Genomic DNA, 19409 nt, shown 5'->3' on the forward strand with positions numbered 1-19409 from the left:
GCACCACACGTCGCAGTTTTGATTCTCTCTCCTGTATCCACCGGTACTCTTTGTCCCTCGCCGCCTCTTCCTCCTTCTCTTCTACCTCTTTCTCCTCCTAGAGAATCCCCGCTTCCAACGAACGCGCGTATACGTCGCCGCGAAGCGTGTGTGCGCGCTCGCCCCGTGCAAAACTCCGAACTGTAGGCATTGTTTATCGTGGAATATTCACCCTCTTCGCTCGGGCGGCGCTCTCCATTGCTCGCCGAGCCTCTATTAATTTACTTGCTTAATAATACGACGGCCCTCTCTCGCCCTCTTTCCTCGTTGTCCTCCCTCGTTCGCTCTATTTGTCTCCTCCACTCTGTGTCTGTGTTGTGCTCCTCGTCGCTTTGCTTCTTTCTCTCTTCCTCTCTCCTCTCTCTCTCTCTCTCTCTCTCTCTCTCTCTCTATCTGTGTCGTCACTTTCGTCGTTGGCGACGGGCCGCTATTGTTTCATCAGCGGCGAGCTCGTCGGCTCTCCGCTCGGTGCCGCGTTTCGAACGCTTGAATTGGAGAACTGTCCGCTAACAGGCTGAAGCGACTCGATTGAGACGGACGAATGAGGACGCTCTGATTACAGGAAATGAGAAATACGTCGTTAGGATCCTTTGGGAACTGTCGCCAACATCCATGTGCCTTTGCATCCTTTCTTCCGTGACGCTGAATTCAAAACCCTCGTGCTGTCTGCTTCTGTTTTCTCCTTTTAAAGAACTTCCGTTATCTCTAATCGCTACTTTGCTGAATTAAATATTTTAAACGCCGAGTACGAGCGAAACATGGGAAGAACATTAAAATTACGGAATAACTAACTGTTTACTAATGGCGTGTAATAATAGTGTGAAAAATATCGCGGCTAGTATTTATCCAGTTTGCCGAAAGGCTCGTTCCACGACAAGTTTCCCACGTGCTAATCAATACAGTTCATTTAATTCTGTTGGAGAAGATTAATTTCCTGAAACAGTTTACAACGCGAGCTCACGAAGACCGGGTGATCAATGTTTTTCTCTCGTCTTATACATCGACACTCCTCTTCGATTCACTGCCTCGGATAATCTTCACGAGGACGAGTAAAAGTGGCGCAGATGCTGGCCACGTACGGATCTTCTCCGCAGCTTTCCCATTCGCGAGCCCCATTTTTCACGTAGATCCCGCGACACCCTCGCCCTTCTGTTCTTCTCTTCCTTCCCGTTTTAACTCTCCAAGTCCTCTCGCGATACCCCGCTATTTCACTGCTGAATAAAAAATCACAGTGAAACGGCGTCGGTCTTCCTTGAGAAGCTCGTCGACGAAACTCTCAAGAACCATTACGGTTCCATCGGTCCGCCACTCGCTTTTCTCCAAATGTTCTCGTTGGCTCCTGTTAATTGCCACCAAGCCGACCGCCAGTCTTTTCACTCGTCAAAACCGGAGAAAATCGGTCGTAACTGAACCGTTTCCCTCGATTTCGCAGACGGTCGTTCCGAACTATGAAATCGCGCCGTAACGTTCTCGAACGCTGTTGCTCGAGCTAACTCAATTCTGGCTCGATGCGGAGATACCGCTTTTTATTCGATCGTTAGATACAGACGTCTGCTATGGAGACGAGAAGCGGTCTCGCGCGAGGGAGAGCTTTTTCCCGCGATGGAGCCGCGACCGGTTGCGAGCACGATTTTTCTTTGCTCTCGTCGTCGCGTAGATCGATCGGTATCTTCAACTTTGCAAGAAAAATTTCTCGCGTGTTTGCCAACTCTATAACCGACCCCTACCATGTAACGATCGTGAAATTTTTATGCTAATCCGGAGGTGTGGAATTTTTATCGTTTCGCTGGTAAAAAGAACCTTCGTTAACTTTACTCTCGTGTAAATCGTTTTATCGGAATTAAAATTATAATTCGTGGCCCGCTTTCTGTAGTAGCTCTATACAGTGACCTTGATATCTTGTTTATCTCGTTTATGTTCTCAATATCCTGATTGTTTTAACATGCTTATAACAGTGGCACGAGGGACTTTTGCTAGACTTTGTAGCAGGACTACTACTTTGATCACGAAGGTTTTGAAAACTCTACAAATTATTCGTTAGATTCTATCCAGCACTTGAGTTGAAAGATTCTCATGATTTTCCTATTAATACCTCCTTGTAGCACCGTGTAGACTACAAAAATATCGGTCCACGAGCTAGTCGTTAACCATCAAATTGTACGTACTTTGAAGTCTCTCAACAATTCGCGGTTGTTCGAAATTAACGCAGTCGAAAGTCTTCCGAAACTCGTACGATATCGCTCGGCAGTTTCTGCTCTAGGATCTAAAATGCTTTCAAAGTCGACATCCACCTAGCCAGATATAATAGATGTCGCGAGTGTTCCAAGTAGCAGCGGACAACCATTAAACCGTCGTTCTCGCGCAAGAGTAAAATCGTTTGAAACACGAGTCGGGTGAAAAGGATCAGCGACGACGCGACGCTTCGGATTAGATAAGAGGTGGCGAAGTTGTCGTCGCCGAGTGCAGCAGTTGCAGTTTCACAGAGTGAGAAAGAGAGAGAGGGGAGGCGGGTCAGTCGGATGCAGCGCGCGCGGAGCAGACGCGGCGGTAGGTAGGTTGCGTGGTGCAAGCACAAGGTAGGTAGGTTGGTTGGCTGGCTGGTTGGTTGGTTGGTTGGTAGGTTGGTTGGTAGGTAGGTAGGTAGGAAACGTTTGCACATCCGGGACCGGGCGTAACTATCGAGGCTATATACACGGCTCTATACGAGGCCGGAGGACGTAATTACGCGCGTTCTGCCAATATTGGTTAACCTTTCGAGGTTGACGCCACCATATGCAAAGCCCCTAATGAGTCGCTCGAGTGGCCCTGGTGTCTAGTATTACGCGCTCATCTCTGCCCCCCTTTCGCATCGTTATTACCTACCGGAGCTATTCGACGATATCCTCTCTTTTCCACTATTTCCCACCCTCGCGCGTTCACCACTCGCCTCGTCTCTCCGCGTTGCACCCTTCTTCCTTTCTCTCGCGCAACCTCGTTCGTTCCATTCATCTCCAGTCGTGTTTTGTCTTTCTAAATTTCCGTACGTTTTCATTCCCACTGCGATAATATGCGACGAGAACGCGTCACGATCGTCCGACGATGAATATTTGTTGACCGATTCGTTGGAATCTAAGCTCGAGGTGTAACGAGAAGCGTGGATGAAATACGAAAGGACAGTTTGCTTCCTGCGCGAGGAGAATTCGGTTAAATTTTCACTGATCGTTGATAGCGACGTTGTACGCTGTTGTAATAATCGTATGCGCCGACACTGTACGATGATCGTTACTGCACATACACAGCTTACGATATTTTCATCTCCACCAAATTCTGTTTACACGATTATTAAAATTGGAGGATCCAGGTATAAAGCGTGTTGTTTCGGAATTCTACTCGATTACCTACATCCAATATACAGCACGAAATTCCAAGCGTTCGTATCTGGAACTCGATTTCGGCGATCGATCGTGGCAAAGCCCACGCAGTTCAGATTCCTGACGATTTTGCCTCAGTCCTTTTTCTCTCTTTGCTTCTAAAGATTCGCACGGCCGTGTCGCAAACTTTTACGCGCAAGACCGTGACTCGATCTAACCTTCCTCGTATAAGACGCGAGCTTCGCTGGTTGTCGCATCTGCATTGCATCGGGGCGCAGAACGATCGCGTCGATACATCCGAGCGATTCTCCGCTGGCACGCAACGCCACACTTAGTATGTAAATCGCGACCCCTACACACGGCCAAGCGTTCGAATACGTGTGGATAATTGCGCGGCGGCAGCGGGCTGGCCCCCGCGCGCGTGTGGGAGGCAGTCGAAATTGCGCATATCAATGAGGGGGGCTCGGGCGTCGATTAAATCTAGAGGCGGCGGCCGCTGTCAATTTCTAACTTCCCGCCCCGGCTATTCGCAGAACGAGTTGTTACGTTTCCACCGGTGCTCCCGCAACTTTATATGAACTGTTTCGTCGATCCCGCCGCGGCTCTCGCGGACAAAGAAGCCTCGCCATTTCGTAGGCGATTTCGTCGCTGTATTGATACGAGGATAGTTTCGATGGAAACTTTTGTTCCGTCAGAGAGGAACTCTCTTTGGCGTTGATCTATGGATAGCCGTGGATGGAACGGGTCATAGTCGAAATAGTTGCCAGAGTGATAATAACGATTAAAAGTCGTTGCACTACTGAAATGTATCGACACAGTTCAAGCGCGTTAATGTTAAACGCAAGGATATTGTTTTGGATCTGTGAATTCGATAAAAGCTACCCTCAAGCTCCTACCTTTAAGGTGTCTCTTACCATCGAGAATTAGTAGACTCGTAAACAATTAATGGAAAATCCAAGGAAAATTCGGTAGTCGGTTCCTCGTACCTGATTCTACCTTGTTCATCTTCGTGAATCCTGGCAGATACCCAGAAAGGGACCGACTCTTCCTCGTGGTCCATTTTCTTTTCGTCGTACTCGGATAATCTGGAACAATCTCGATCGATCGGACGTTTTCGAACGAAAAGCAAGAAGAAAAAGATATTGTGGATGGGAGAACGGGAGGTGAAAGGTAGAGGGAAAGGTACGAACAAAAAAGCGGCTGATTTTATAGACGAGCTACGAGATCTACGGCGGCCGCCTTTCCCTTGTCCGAGGGAATTTAATAGAGGGTGAAACGTCCTCGAACTTGCACGAGTCCGCTTCCTTCGGATCGCTACCTCCTTCATCCCCATCGACGCGGTCATCGCCAATCTCGGATGTGGATTGCAGTAACGACGGGAAGGAACGGTTGAATTTCGAAAGGGGAATTACGTAATCTTCTGCTCTGTTTCTCGAGTGACAGCACACGATCCTAATCGGTTGCTTTTTCCTTCGATTTGCCTCTATTTTTGTGCTTCCTCGGTGACAATTTTGTTTCCTCGATTCTAATCTCGCGAGTTTATTCAAAGTTTATTCAAAGACATCGTCTTTGCATTTTGATATAACGCGTGTGTACTGTATAGTTGAAAAATTCTTAAATAGTCAGCATATGTTGGATATACAACGTAGAACTACACAGAGAATGTCGCGTCTCGGTACGAATTTCGATCGACGTAACGCGACCAATATTTTAGGAGACTCGTCGGTCGTTTCGCCGACGAAACCCGAGATTAGATCACGTCTAAACTTGTAAGCCTGGACAGAAGATCTCATCGGACCATTTGTCGCGCTCCATCAGAACAGAATCGGCCGGATAGGCGCGCGATCGTAAAACGCGATTTAGTCTCGGGAAACGTCTCCATTTGAATAAACTCTGGCGTTCGCGTAAAAAGGATCTTTTGATGATCTCGTCGGGCGAGGACGTAAAACGCGATAGATTCCCTTTCGAAAAGCAGTGCCGGCCGTAAACTTTTCGACCCCGCAAAACATCGCCCTACGCGCGCTTATTTATTTTCCTTGCCAAACGTCGAATTACGATTCGTGCTTTATCAATTTACGAGTCGCGATAAAACACTGTTTTCGTATGTAAGCTTCCACTTTTCGTGTTTCGTATTTAGAGCTTTCAGAGGCTCTAAATCGAGTCACTCGAGTATCAAATCGATCAGATGTATTTTTTGAAAACGTCTTTAGTAATCGTATTAGAAACAGAGAATCTGATAGTCGTTTCTACCAATTTGATCACGTTAGTACGAGTTGCGTTAGTATAAGTTAGACAAGTTATTTTCTCAATGCAACGATCGATGAATTTTGCTTCTACGTGGCTTTGTTATTGCGTATATCGAGCTTAACGAGCTTTCCAAGATTTATCGTCAACTTAAAACGATAGTAGCCTAAATTCATTCACCTCCGTCTATTTGCCGATTCTCGGCGAGATCTATCGCGATATCAGGAATCGTGCAAAGGTTTCCATTAATCGTCGGACTATTCACTGTTCTCGCGTGTCCTCCCCGAATCCGACTCTCGTACCCCGTCAAGCTGCGTCACGCTTCGGCTACAATGTCGCTGGTAACCACTGCCTCGAACAGTGGTACCACCACCATCGTCCTCACCGCCACCCTTCCACGTCCGATGGATCGTCGATAGGTATTTTAGGCTACAGTATATAATAGTACATACCTATAACAGGCTCGCGTGGTGCTCCCCAGTGGGGAGGACACGGGGTGGAAGCGAGAGGGAGAACGAAGAACAGCAGGTCTAGAGCGAGGCAACCGACGGAAAAGGGAGAGGGGATCGATCGAATCGCCATTACAGCGAGTGAGTGCCGGGGTTGCTCGATGGAATCACGCCGCCGCTAGGGGTTTATTCTCCGTATATATTTGCCGGAGTATCACCCTCGACCCAGTAGGATGTCGCCCCCTATCCCGGAGGGTTCGATGCTCCGGCGCGCAGCCCGCGGCCAGGGGAATGAATCTAGGAAGACCGATTCTCTCTCTTCCTCCCTTCCTTTCTCTCTCACTCTCTGCCTCTGTCGCCCAGCACTTTGGTCTTGCCAAAATCTACGGGGAATTCGCACCCTCGACAAGATGCCACTTTTCGAGTGGAGTGGCTCGACTCGACAAATGTTGAACAATGGTTACGTTTTTACTATCGTTGCGGAGGATGAATTGTTGGTTTTAGGATAGAATCTCGTGGAACGTCTTTGATTGAAATATGATTGGCCTTAGTGTGTTTGCTCGAGGCGTTAAATACCGATTCGAGGCAGCGTTACGGTTGTAGCAGTGATTTATGGTAGTAGAATTAAATCGAGTTGATTTAAGGGTCAATTATTTCACGACATTGAGCACTTTTATATGTAAAAAGAAACGATTACAGAGTAGATCGAGGAAATCTAGTCGAGCCTTAAAAGTTAAGTTTTTCCTGACGTTATAGCGACGTCGATTTACAAGGTACGATACTATCTTTGCAGATATGGCGCCGGATACGACCTGGCGGCACGGCGGAAGAACGCGACGAGGGAGTCCACGGCAACGTTGAAAGCCTGGCTGAACGAGCACAAGAAGAACCCTTACCCGACCAAGGGTGAGAAGATCATGCTGGCGATCATCACGAAGATGACACTGACGCAGGTGTCCACTTGGTTTGCGAACGCGCGGCGACGCCTTAAAAAGGAGAACAAAATGACTTGGGAACCGAAAAACAAGACCGACGACGACGATGACGCGGTTCTCACGGACTCGGAGGACAACAAGGAAAAGGACGATCTCGCGAGTGACACTCAAGGCGACAGAGTCGGAGAGGAGGCAAGGAGAGGCCTCGAGGAAAACGGTGAGTGACTTTTTTCCAGCTTTCTCTCGCACACAACGACGAAACAACGAGCGAACGAGGTAGATCGGAGCAACATAGATGTATTCGGATAATTCTTTCGTTGCTACGTTAGAAACTAACAGCAACGTCTAGTAATATGCAACGAGTTTGATCATTCCATGCGAACGGTTCACGATTGAATTTTAAAATATCGAAGCTCGGGTGACTCGAACAACCCTACCTTGTTATATTCCCAATTATTTGAAACAGCAACCCGAAGATAAAAATACGTACTGCCCGTAAAAAGTTGAGGTCGAAGCCTCGTTCCACCGTACCTACGTGCCGGCAAGTTTAGTCGATAAGCTTGCACGCGTGTAACAGCACGAAACGCAATAATCCATGCAGTCGTGCATGCATTTGCCGCAAGAATGTTGAAAGAACAACCCGTGTCTCGAATCTCGGAAGAAGCACCGCCATTAGGGGCCAATTATCGATGTTCCGATGTACGGTGTACACAATAGGTCGGAGTCGGCTGCGCGGTTGCGCGGTCGAGGGTGAACCAGGCCGCGAAGCGTACCGATCTCTTCGAGGAATGTCGGTAGCGTGTAGCGCTCGCGTGACTAGTTTCCCCGATATCGAGTGGCCATCGGTCGCCGTTTCTGATATTGCGCAAGCATCCATTCCGCGCACAATAACCGTACGCGACCTCACCCTGCATGGATCGCGCGCCATTCACGGAGATCGGCGACGAGATCCTTGCGGACGGCGAACGTTTCTAGGGAGAACGGAGCCTCTCTGATCCTCTCGAGTCCCGCTACGATTTACGATAAATGCCACTTCTCTCTATTGGATTCGAGAAGCGTATGAGTTTCTTCTTGTTCGAGTACTCTTCGTTCTTGTTTGGAAATTGTACGCTGTTTTGGAGAGCCCGCTGCGAAGAAACTACGCGATTTTATGGCATTGCTGACGCTATAATATTTACATATATCTCTAAGAGTGTTTATATTTCTTTGCATATTACGCGTTCAAATAGGCTTTACATATTTTGCATATTATACGTACACTAAACATTTTTGCGATTAATTATCAATATGCCTTCTTTTACACCTACGTATTCGTAAATATCGTGCTATACATGGATGTCCATGATTTCTATCTTTACGCCGTCCGTAGATTTCTAGAAAATATCGACAGACATTGCCTAGAATCTTGGACTTCTCTCCTGTTTTCCAGTCTACACGTCCCTCTTTAAAATTCCTCCTACACCATCTCCCTATCGGATCGTGCAAATCCCAGTACCACGCTTTCAAGCCACGTAACGTCGATGCAAGAAGCAGGTCGTTTCGAGTCGGTCGAGTTTCAAAGTCGCATAGCACGAGTCGTTTGTCCCGGACAGCCTGTAAATTCAATTACCAAACTGGAGTTTCTCAGCGTCGCTGAAATCGTCGGACGAGCGAGCGAGATCCAGTCGTTTCTATTCGCCCCTTGGCGTCGTTCGGCCGTCGCTCGGCTCGATAGGCTACTTATTCAGGCATTTTGCCCAACGGCCGGAAACGGCGAGTTAGAAATTCGCTGCGAAACCGGCCGTGTGTCGGGCTCTATATCGCGGAGGCGGACATAATGGTTCACATGTGGGTAAACACAGTGACGGGTTGCGGGTTGCCGCGCAAAGAGATTAATGGCCTTCGGTTTGGTCCCCTGGTGGACCGGCGGCCGGGTTCGTCGGTATTGGTACGATCGCGCGCTTGTATACGCTTGACATACACGCGCATACAAACACACGTATACACGTATACGTTGAACGATCCACGTACACTTTCACCGTGCACAGCGTCATGTACAGAATACATACCTGTACGTGTAGGTACGTACAGGTTGGCGCTCGATCTGGCGCGCGCGCACACGTTCGTCTCCCTAAGCGTGGCTCTGTGAGTGAGAGGCGGAGGGTGCGCCCGGGCTGAGTAGCCATCCGTAGGACCATATACACTCTGTGCCACAGGCTCCATGTATATACAGAGTGTATATAGATACACGGAGAGTGGTGGTTTGAGGCACGGTGATGTATCGGCGCCCGCGGCGAGACGAATGGTACGGACCCTCCTATGGCCACCATTACCCCACCGCACATTGGCCAATATCGGTCCTCTCTGTTCCTCGCGTCCTCATCCTCTCTGCCTCGTCGCCTGTCCTCTGTCTGCCGCCCTTTACTTTGTCCCTCTCGCGCTCGTTCTCTCCAGTTCTCACTGGCTCTCGGCCCAGCTCTCTTCGATTCGGGACATTTAGGCGTTGCGTTGTCGAGCCGCGTCACGCTCGTCCCGTGATGCCTCGTAATTTTAAAGGACCACGCAGAAAACAAGCCCACCGAAAATCCGCCGAGAAAGAACCGAGTCCGTACGAAAACGATTTGTTTTCTATTCCCAGCTCGCTCCTTCCAGTCCACGGTGATTTGTGTTCGCGTATGAATATACCCGACCTTTCCACCGTTTTGCTTCTCGGGAATATCGACAGCGAAGGAGTCGCCGGATAGAAACGTGGAACGTATTCGGTCGTGCGTTATGGCTTGCCCGTTCCACGCCTATGAATGTCGAAAGCGGTTTCCGTATCGCTGGCCCTTGAATACGGCAGAGGATATGGCGTGTACCGGGTCGAACGAGACAGCCGCAAGGTTTGCCAGGAAGTTTGCTAAATTCAAGAGAGCCCTCATGAATTTCCATGCCAAACGTCGAAGGGAAAAGGTCACTCGAGAGCACGAGCGCGAGGGCTGCCACAGTCTGGCCTTGTTGTAAGATACTCTCCACGAGTGGTCCACTCGATTTTTTTTTTCAAGTGCGTCAACAGCAACAGGCTATCTCTCTATCATGGTCGGTAAATGTCGATACTGTCGTCCGTCGAAACACAGTTACGATTTCCGTCGCGTATATAGAAATTATAAAGTAGAATCGATGACGTGGTTCGTCCTGTCCGAGGTACAGTGTCGGACAGCGCGAAGATTACGAGATTAAGGACTGATAAAAGGGGGTCAAAAGTTAAAGAGCCACTTGTGGACTCGACGGTGGTATCTATTTAGTTGGTCCATAAGGTTCCCTTTATAAGGGGGCGCGTACGCACCCTAAACCTAAACTCTCTGTTTCTCCGTATCTCCGTTACTCTCTGTCTTGCTGTGCCAGCCATCTATCCGTCCATTTCTGTTTCCCTGGCTCGGGGGTTGCGGCCCCTTCTAGCTTGGGAATTATCGCTTGACGACCCATCAAGTAAACCCTCTGCCGACTCATTCGAACCTCTTAATGAAATTCTCACCCCTGACTGACTGGCTGGCTTGGCTCGATGGTTGGCTGGATGGCTAGCTGGCTGGCTGGCTGGCTGGCTAGCTAGCTGGCAGACGCTTGGGACGATCCTAGAGTGCCCTGAGAGAGACTCGCGAGAGTAAAAGAGAGAAAGATACGAAGGAGAGGCAGAGGGAAAGGGAAAAAGGATACAGCTTCCCTATTTTCTCTCCCGGTGTTCTCCCTGCCTCGAGGGGGAACTAAAATCTCTCGCGCCTCAAAGTGGTTGAAGGCTTCGCTCCCTTTTTTTCACAGCATCCCTTACAGCTTAACCGTATAAGGGGTTCAAGGGAGACTTCGATACGTTTCCCCCGGCGTCGTCGACCCTTCGCTACCCAGGGAGTCCGATATATGTATATACCGTCCGACTCGCGTAGATCTCACTTTCACACCAGGGATTATAAACCATTAATTCTGACATTGCGTGCAGGCCAAATAACGAGAGGAAAGGGCAAGCTCGTAATGCGATACCGTTAACCCTACTAAATTTTCTATCAGTTCCGTGGAAAATGTTTTCCATCTTATTCTCTCTCCCCCCTTACCTTTTCTTTTTATCCTGTGCATTATATCGCGGGCAAAGAGAAGAAGAAGGACACGAGGGGGAAATTTTACGAGCTATTAAGTCGGCTTTTATTCGTTATATACTTACCACTCGAGGTATTCGCGTTTATGACCGGTAGGGAACTTTTTCCTTGATCACGAGACGATGCACGGCCCAGCGTCGACCATCGAAACTCAACGGCCAATTTACTAAATTGACGCGCGCCGGTCTGTTTGCAGAGCCGATGAGGCACGTGAAAGCGGAGCACTTGCAGCACGACAAGGACCTGGACGAGGAGGACGACCTCGATCTCGAGGAGGACCCCCGACGAGGAGAGCATCCCTTTCACCATGCGATGCAGCACCATCACCATCATCATCAAGGATACGCCGGGGAGGACCATCTCAAGGACGAGGGTATCAAATCGGACTGTAGCGCGGCCGGTGTACCAATCCCGGCGACCAAGCCGAAAATCTGGTCGCTGGCGGACACAGCAGCGAGCAAGACTCCTCCGCCTCTCACGCATCCTCACCATCAACAGTATCATCATCTTCATCATCAACAACACTACGGACAGCAGCAGCACCACCTGTCCAATCAGGCTCATCACCATCATTCGCAGCAGCCTTGGCTAGGTGGTTCCGGTGGTAGTGGTGGAGGCGGCGCCGGGGGTGGAGGTGGAAACCTGAGCTCGTTCGCGTTACCCTCGTCGGCGTCGATGAGTCCGTCTGCAGCCGCGACCGCGCCGTATTCGAGCGCGGCGACGAGATACGGCGGTTTCCTCTCGTCCTCGTCCGGAGGGCAGCTTCATTACAACCCCAATTCCTCGTCCGGATCGAGCTCGAGCGCGTCCTCCTCGGCGGCGGCGGGGTTTCCCGAGGTTGGTACGGACACTCCACCCCAAACACCGCCCAACATGAAGGTGGCTACACCGAATGGAGTGATCCAGGCACCACCGGGCGGTTACTGCACTGGTGGCAACAGCAACGCAACGACCAACGGTAATCCGAATCCGTACGGGCCGAGTCATCCGGCTGCCGGCGGCTATTTGTCGACCAGTTCCGGTTCGGCCAGCAGCGGTTCCTCCTTCAGCTCCAGATTACAGGCGTCGCCTCATAAGGACTTCTCGCCGGCGGGACAGAACTCCATTTTGCACCAGCATCAAACCACTGCCAGCTTACCGCCCACGGAGGCCACCACTGCGTTTAAACCGTTCTACAAGGGGTAGGTGGACCAACCTCGTTTCCAAACCTTGATAATTCGATTCACGCAGAAACCGCGTGTATAAACCCTTGTGGTATAGAAATAGGAACAGGGGTAACATTTGAAATCAACTGTTACAGCTCGCAGTCCATGGGTAGCGGATTCGTATCGCCGGTCTAAGGCGTCTTGGGTCGATTCCGGATCACCGTCGCGATCCTCCAGGTGAGTGGAACCTCTCCGTTCTCTTTGTCGCCCGGCTAAAGCCTCGATTTTTTGCCACTTAACGAACCAGATCTTCCGATCTCTCTCGAACCTACACCGTATGCCTGGATCGCCTTAGGCCAACGTCGCGTCGTCGGATAGAATTCCTGATATACGTGTCTTCGCGTCGAGAAAATATCACGAAAGAATCACTGTACGGTCGGAGTGAAAAAACACCTCGTGTACCGGTGTCTACAGAGAGGGACTCGATGACAAATCATAAGCACATCGACGACGCTAATCGCGTGTCGCGTGTACCACCACGAGGTGCGATCGCAATAATTCATTTCGCGAACGAGAAGCGGGAAACGCGTGGATGCACGGCAGAGAGGATGGCTGTCACGGTACACGGGCGCGTAATAGATTTGCAAATCGGCGGAATGGAGTATCTCGTGGCGAGAGCTTTTCGCGATACGTGGTCGCGAAAATCGATAAGAAATTAATATTGGATGCTGTCGATGAGTCGTTAGGGTTGGCCTTTCGATTGTTTAAATAATAATGAGCATCGAGTATCGAGCCGAGCTCGGTTGGTGAACGGATCGGGAGAATACGAGCGGGAAGCAGAGAAAGAAAACGGGAGAAGAGAGAGGCTATCGCCACCTCCTTGACAGTGACAAATGGACGGAGATTTCAATCAGTGAATGGAATCACCACTGGCTGGCCGCGTCTTTCTCGCGCGCGCAACCCACCGCGTTATGGCCACGCTCTTCCGAGCTTGTTTGCCTGTGTGTGAAGTAGCGTGTGTACGTTTGTGTACCGTAGAACACACCGCACTCTCTACCGGGCACACCTCAACCTGTCGCGTTGCTGACTGAACGACCGACCGCACGGTCCTCTCGCGTACTATGTATCCTCTCACAGAGTGGAACGCGCCGCACTCGAATTCGCTGGAATAAGACGCGCAACATTTCGAGAACGTGAAACGTGGCGAGGTCACGATGATACTCGATTGATGGATCTCTGGCTTTCGGGAGTGGCTTTGGGAAAGCGGTACGGTATCCTCTTCTTGATTAATTCTTGGGCGGATAGTCCCAGTTGATATGCAAATTCGTTTGTCTCTATCGTTAATTGGGAGTTCGTTTTATTTAGGAAAAGGATATAAAAGCGTATTTAATGGAATAATATTGGATCGCAATGGCACCATTAGGTCTTCGGTAGCAACGAAAAACATGGGTTTGTTAATGTTTCAATGAATTCGAAACCACGTAGCGGTTTCGTTAGAAACCAGTCCTGGAACGATCAAGTCACTTATCTCTCGTCTTCTGCTATGATTCGTCTGAATCGTAGATAAATAAGAAACGCTGAAATTAGGCAGATATACCTATCTACCTTCGTTATCGGTATCTTTCAACGACCCGTTAATAGAAAGAAGAGATAGAAAAGTAGTCGACCAAGTAGTTAATCGGCTTCGAGATATCGCGGCTTCATACCATTCGCGACAATGTAAAAAAAGAAGGAGAACGAGATTCGTCGTCAAGTCTCTTTCCTATTCCGATTTTTTTCTGGCTTCTTTCGTCGCGTATTTCGAAGGCATCGCTGGTTTCAAGGTTATCTGATTCGTCGATGTTGTAAACACATCGGGACCAGTTTTTTCAAACAAGAAGCAAGGAGCAACGAAGAAGAAACGGGAAGAACAAGACAAGCCATTACAGATCCGAATCACGGTTCGAAAGAAACAATCAAACACCGTTCGATGAAAATGCCTGTTGTTCGTCGACACTTTAATAATTCTGGCATCGTGAAGAATCAAGAGTCGTTTGCAAACGGCAGGCATATCAATTAGCGTCGCGTCGTTCGTCTGGCTGGAAACGAGCAACTTTCCCGCATTATTCACCGGGATAGAGATGGCTACAACGACGACGAAACGCCGAACGAGAATCAACTTGAGACACGACTAGGCGAAGGTGCAACGAGGAGCACGATCTCGTCTTCTCTTCTTCGTCTTCTCTTCGTAGCTCGACCAACCGAAAGAAGTGGAGGAAGAAAGAGAAGGAAGGTTAACGGAACGCGGAGGAACGGAGAATCGGAGAGAAAGAGACGCTACCTTCGAAAGGAACCGGGTGTTAGCCGGTACTCTTATCGCGTGGCGATCTGATCCTAATTTATAGCCGCGTCCCAAATAAACTAGTTTTCGCTGTCGTCACCTCGGTCCTCTCTCCTCATTTCCTCTCCTCTGGGCCTGTGTATGGACCAGGGAACATTTGGGGCCTCGTGGCGTCTGGACGCTTATAACTCTCCTCTCTCGCGTCCAAAACACCGAACTCTCCCTCCTGGACCCTCTCTCCTCATTCTCGGCTCTTCTCAAACTGCTGTGCTCAACCTGCGAGCTATGGCTACAGGCAGCCAGGTATACGTATAAGCTCCAGATCGTACGAGAGAGTGCCCCTTGTTGCACCTACCTGCCGGACCTGTGTTTCTTTTTTTCGGTTCTGCTGTTCCTCTCGACGAACCAGCTCAGCGACGGAAAACGAAGGAAGAAAAGAGAGATCGGAGCTTAAATGGCGCCGCGTGGAAGGGAGACGAGAAACACCTTCGACACCCGTGGCCTATAATTGCCAATTAGCCCGGGGATATTTAATTGCCATTAGGCTGGGTGGTGAACTCCCGATCTGGGTCCGGCGATCCCTCTTCCTGATCTCAACCGAGCAACACCGACCGCGATATTTACACGATCGCGCCGGATCTGCATAAAATTCGCGACCACCAGGCGTACCGTCGACGTCGTTGTCTACGTTGCCTCCGCGAACCCGACAGGATAGCCGATCTTTTTAACAGCTACGAGATTCCGGTAGGATTCAGGTGTCTCCTCGATAAATCCTACCGGGACGTCGCGTCGTCGCGATTCCTCCGCCCCTTCTCCGTGTTGTCCACGATCCTCGCGAGAAACCGCCACCGCACAGTTTCTTCTTTCCTCCTTCTTCTTTCCTCTTCGACTCGATGAGAGGCCATCGCCGCGTTTCTGGAATTCCCGGCAGGCGTTTCACCGCCTGGTCGCCTCCGAGACCGCGTCCTTCTTTGTCCTCGACCCCCATTTTTACCCTGGATCCGCCGATGGACGCGCGATCGCGGCTCTCGGCTTTATTACACCGCAACGTAGATCGTGAGATCCTCAGGGTCGAAACGGTAGCCCGGATTTACGTCTCGACCTCGGGCCTCGGGTCCAACTTGCTACCTGAGTAACCGGAGAACCTGCTAAAACCTCCCCAACCTGGTCGTTCCTCTTCCACCAGAATCGTTCTGGACATTTGCAAATTCGTGCTCGCCACGGGGAACGAGTTATCGCTAAGTAAACGCGTTTGATCGAACGAACTCGTCGAACGTCCTCCGAGTATCAAGACGAAGAGTTCGTTTTCCGCTCTCCTAAAAGGACACGTTACCCGTGATGGAACAGCGCGGTCGAGATTCCGTCGAAGAAAACTAGCTGCGCTGTTTTTCCTCGTAGCTTATCGGTATAATTTCTAATTACCTCGCTCCGCCGCCAATTAATCGCGTACGATCTCTCCGGAAAATGGGCCTGCCACCGGTCGTTAATACAGTCGTTCGGCGCAGTCGAGTGTTGTAATTATACAATTAAACAAGGAGCAACAACGTTGTGTCCGTTCAGATCCTAGACCCAGAACGTATTATCAACGGTACGTCGGCACGATCTCGCGGAAAACACGTCGTCGTCGCGTCCGGTAATTTCGACGGGTCTAATGCGCGATCGTACGAGGATCAATTTTATAATCATCGTAATTTCACGCTCGTTCCCGTCGCGGCATGCAAACAACACCGACTCGTACGACAGATAACGCGGTGACGCTGTAATTAATCCTGCTTTTCCATCGAATTCAGCCCTCCTTTCCTCCTTTCCAAAGCGTGTTGATTATGTTAAAGCGCGACGTCCGTTCGAAATTCAGCCGTTATCGTCTCAGTAGATCGCTCTCATCTGATTTCTTGTCGGTTTCTCGTCTTCGTGGTTGGCGCACGTGTCGATTTCACGAGATGCTCGCCGTGACCTTCCCCGTTCGCGTGAAATTACGACGTCGCTTTGAGCGTTGTCTCGGAGGCTGGAGATCATCGTCGCGATTACGCGTAAATTACCGTCACGGAGCCTCCGCGCCAGCCCGAGAGGAACGTTCTCTCCGTGTCTCTCTGTGAGATCTTAATCCGGCTTATCCCGGGATCTTGCTCCGCTATCGGCAATGAAAGAGGATGCCCCGACGTGAAAATGGACAAACTTCGCAAACGATGCGTGTCACGCTCTTTGTTCGTGAATCTTTTCGTATTAAAACGGTGGACATCGGAGATGTTGAAGGATATCCGTTGGCGTATAATTCCATAAATCGATACGGTAAGTCGCTACTCTCTCTCCTGTTTTTCATTCGTATAGGTATACTTGCTTAATTAATCCAATTCTTAGCACTGATGGTAATAGAAAGAGAAAATATGTACATATTTACACTGTGCATCAAGGTAGTTACTTGAAATTAGGTTTTCGACGTGATTTCCATCTTCCAGCTTCGACGAAATAGAAACACATAATATCCAGCAACATTTCGTATACTTCGTGTTAACCGAAAAATCTATCCCATTAATTAACGCAATAGTATCAAACCGAGAATTTCGTTCTCAATGTCGAGAGATTCTTAGCTCGATAGCGGATTCATCTCGTTAGCATGGCTTTCTCTAAATCCGGCTGCTCGGTAGATAGGTTGTGCAACGTCTGCTTCGCGGCTACCTCCGGTGAAGAAAAATCTCCGACAGATTAAACGAATTTAATTCGCTCGTTGTCAGTGTGAAATTCGGCTGTCGAAAAAATGGGGAATACGTCTGTGAGGTTCGGCCGGGTAGAGGTTAACCGCGAACCGCGTTTCGTAATGTCGTTTTTCGTGTCGAAGATAATGGAGAACGGATAAACAGGTTTCTTGCGCTGGAAGGTACTGAAAGTGGGGGAGTCGTATTAAAAGCTTCGCAATTACGAGAACCCGATAGCAGAAATGACTGTTCCGTTTTGGAGGCTTGGATATCGATTTCGTCCAGGTGAGATTCCGCTTTTAGAAAGGCGAGCTCGCGTGAAAGCTGGATTTTCATGGCGCTTCTTCCACACGGAGCAACGTCGAGGTGCACGCGTACGTAAGCTCCTTGTCGCGTCGATTCACCGGCAAACCGTGTTCATGAATATTCCCCGACTCGATCCTGGACACTCTGTCGTTTGAATAAACGAACCAAACTCGCAGACTCTACATCGTGTCCGATGAATTTCATATAGATGAAAAATACATGCACCGCTGGGTCCCTTTGAGCGAAGGAACAACGTGGCAGCGCGTGTCTTTATTGAACGAACAAAGTGAAACAAGAAGTGCAAGAGGGGAAAAGCTTGGTTTTGAATATATAGAAGTAAATATATGGAAGAAAGGCGTAGTCTTGTACAAGAGTAGCGCTTGTAGATTGATAAGAACGTCACGACATTTTACTTACACTAATTTTAATCGTATTGCGAATAATAGATATACTACTTCAAAAGAAGGTCAGAGAAGCTAAGTGTTGATAAATAGTTCGTTGCATATACCTAACTATACCTGCCATCAAACTGAACTAATTCTCTTCCACGCTTCAGAGTACACGAATACTGGACTCGTATCCGACAGATAGCGCGGAGCAATAATCTCAGAAAGAGACAAATACGTAGTCTAACAGACCTCGCACTAATCACCCCGCAATTACTTGCTTCGTCGTTCCTGGGCGGCCTTCCACGCGTTGCCGAGCGAATTTCCAAGAGAACCACACAACGAGTCGCCGTGATGGACGGATGGCCGAGGGAGTTCCGTGTAAAAAGTCCTATGGAGGTTGGATACACGCGAGAAAGCGCGTTTAAACGTGGTCGGATCTCCTCGAACGACTTGTCGCGTAATCGCGCGGCATTTGTCATCCGTTTTCGCGTCATTTCGGTTTACGCGCTCGGCGATGAACCGGAGAACGAGCAACGGAATAAAGAGAGACGCGGCCGCTGCGACAGATAGCCCGTGGCGCTTTGAAATATTCGTTGGACGCCATCGGCCACTGTCACACCTTTGAAACGTTCAACAAATGGCTACACAGCGTCTCGTTTAATCGATCGTGAAAAATTTCCGCGACGCCATACGTACGTACATCGGGTTCCACTAATTGTTTTAATCGAGAAAACGCTTCGACGATCCGTCGTGCAATTTTACTTCTCGTTTTGTACATCGTGTTGCAAATCAGATCGGATTGCTCGGGTTGCTCGAGGTCGTTGAGATGCGATACTTCTACCATGCTACCTGTCTACTTTGTAATTTTGTGGTCTCCTTTAACTTAACATCGATGGGTAGACGCAACTAAACGAATTATTAGCCTCTCGCTTTATGATCTTTTCAGTAGCTACGTATAATCGATCATAAGCGTTAGCTACTCGTTTAACTGCTCGTTGAATTACTCGTTAAGCATATACTTGCGCGCCAACTGTTCATTATCTAACGATATACCGTATCAAATGCAAAATGTTGAAGCGTTATATAATAGTTAATATTAATTTACAGCGATCCGTGGAATGTGAAATTCTATTAAAGAAAATGGTAGTTCGCGTGACGAGCGTAACTAGATATTGCAAGGCAAAGGATTAATTTAGTCGAAGTTTCGCGTAAAGTTAAAGGAATTCGAAAGTGCACAGAAATGGTAGTAAAGTTTTTCACGTCGATGGAAAAAATGCTGCAGCGTATATCGCTCCCGTTTCAAGTATCCATAATCGAGAAGCGACGGCATTCCATCCGGAGCGTGCAGAGATTCTCCACGCTTGGAGGCGGAGGCCTCTATCGGCCACGGTGATCGCGGCAGCGCACGTACACGAAGTTGTTCGCTAGGTGAGACA

General features: G+C 49.2%; 2 protein-coding genes across 3 annotated transcripts in view; both read left to right on the forward strand.

Annotated features, from left to right (window-relative positions):
- LOC132904538 (homeobox protein caupolican-like) overlaps positions 1-19409 on the forward strand; it is a 75778-nt gene that overhangs the window by 50236 nt on the left and 6133 nt on the right. For both annotated transcript variants that reach the window (XM_060955140.1, XM_060955141.1), the window contains exons 4-6: positions 6876-7234; positions 11317-12301; positions 12421-12502. In XM_060955140.1, coding sequence (XP_060811123.1) covers positions 6876-7234; positions 11317-12301; positions 12421-12460 — 1384 coding nt within the window. In that variant the 3' untranslated portion in view covers positions 12461-12502. The remainder of the gene's footprint in view (positions 1-6875; positions 7235-11316; positions 12302-12420; positions 12503-19409) is intronic.
- LOC132904542 (N-acetylgalactosamine kinase) overlaps positions 1-19409 on the forward strand; it is a 347354-nt gene that overhangs the window by 12204 nt on the left and 315741 nt on the right. The window lies entirely within an intron of this gene.

The sequence above is a fragment of the Bombus pascuorum genome, chromosome 2, assembly GCF_905332965.1.
Source record: "Bombus pascuorum chromosome 2, iyBomPasc1.1, whole genome shotgun sequence".
NCBI classification, from domain to species: domain Eukaryota; kingdom Metazoa; phylum Arthropoda; class Insecta; order Hymenoptera; family Apidae; genus Bombus; species Bombus pascuorum.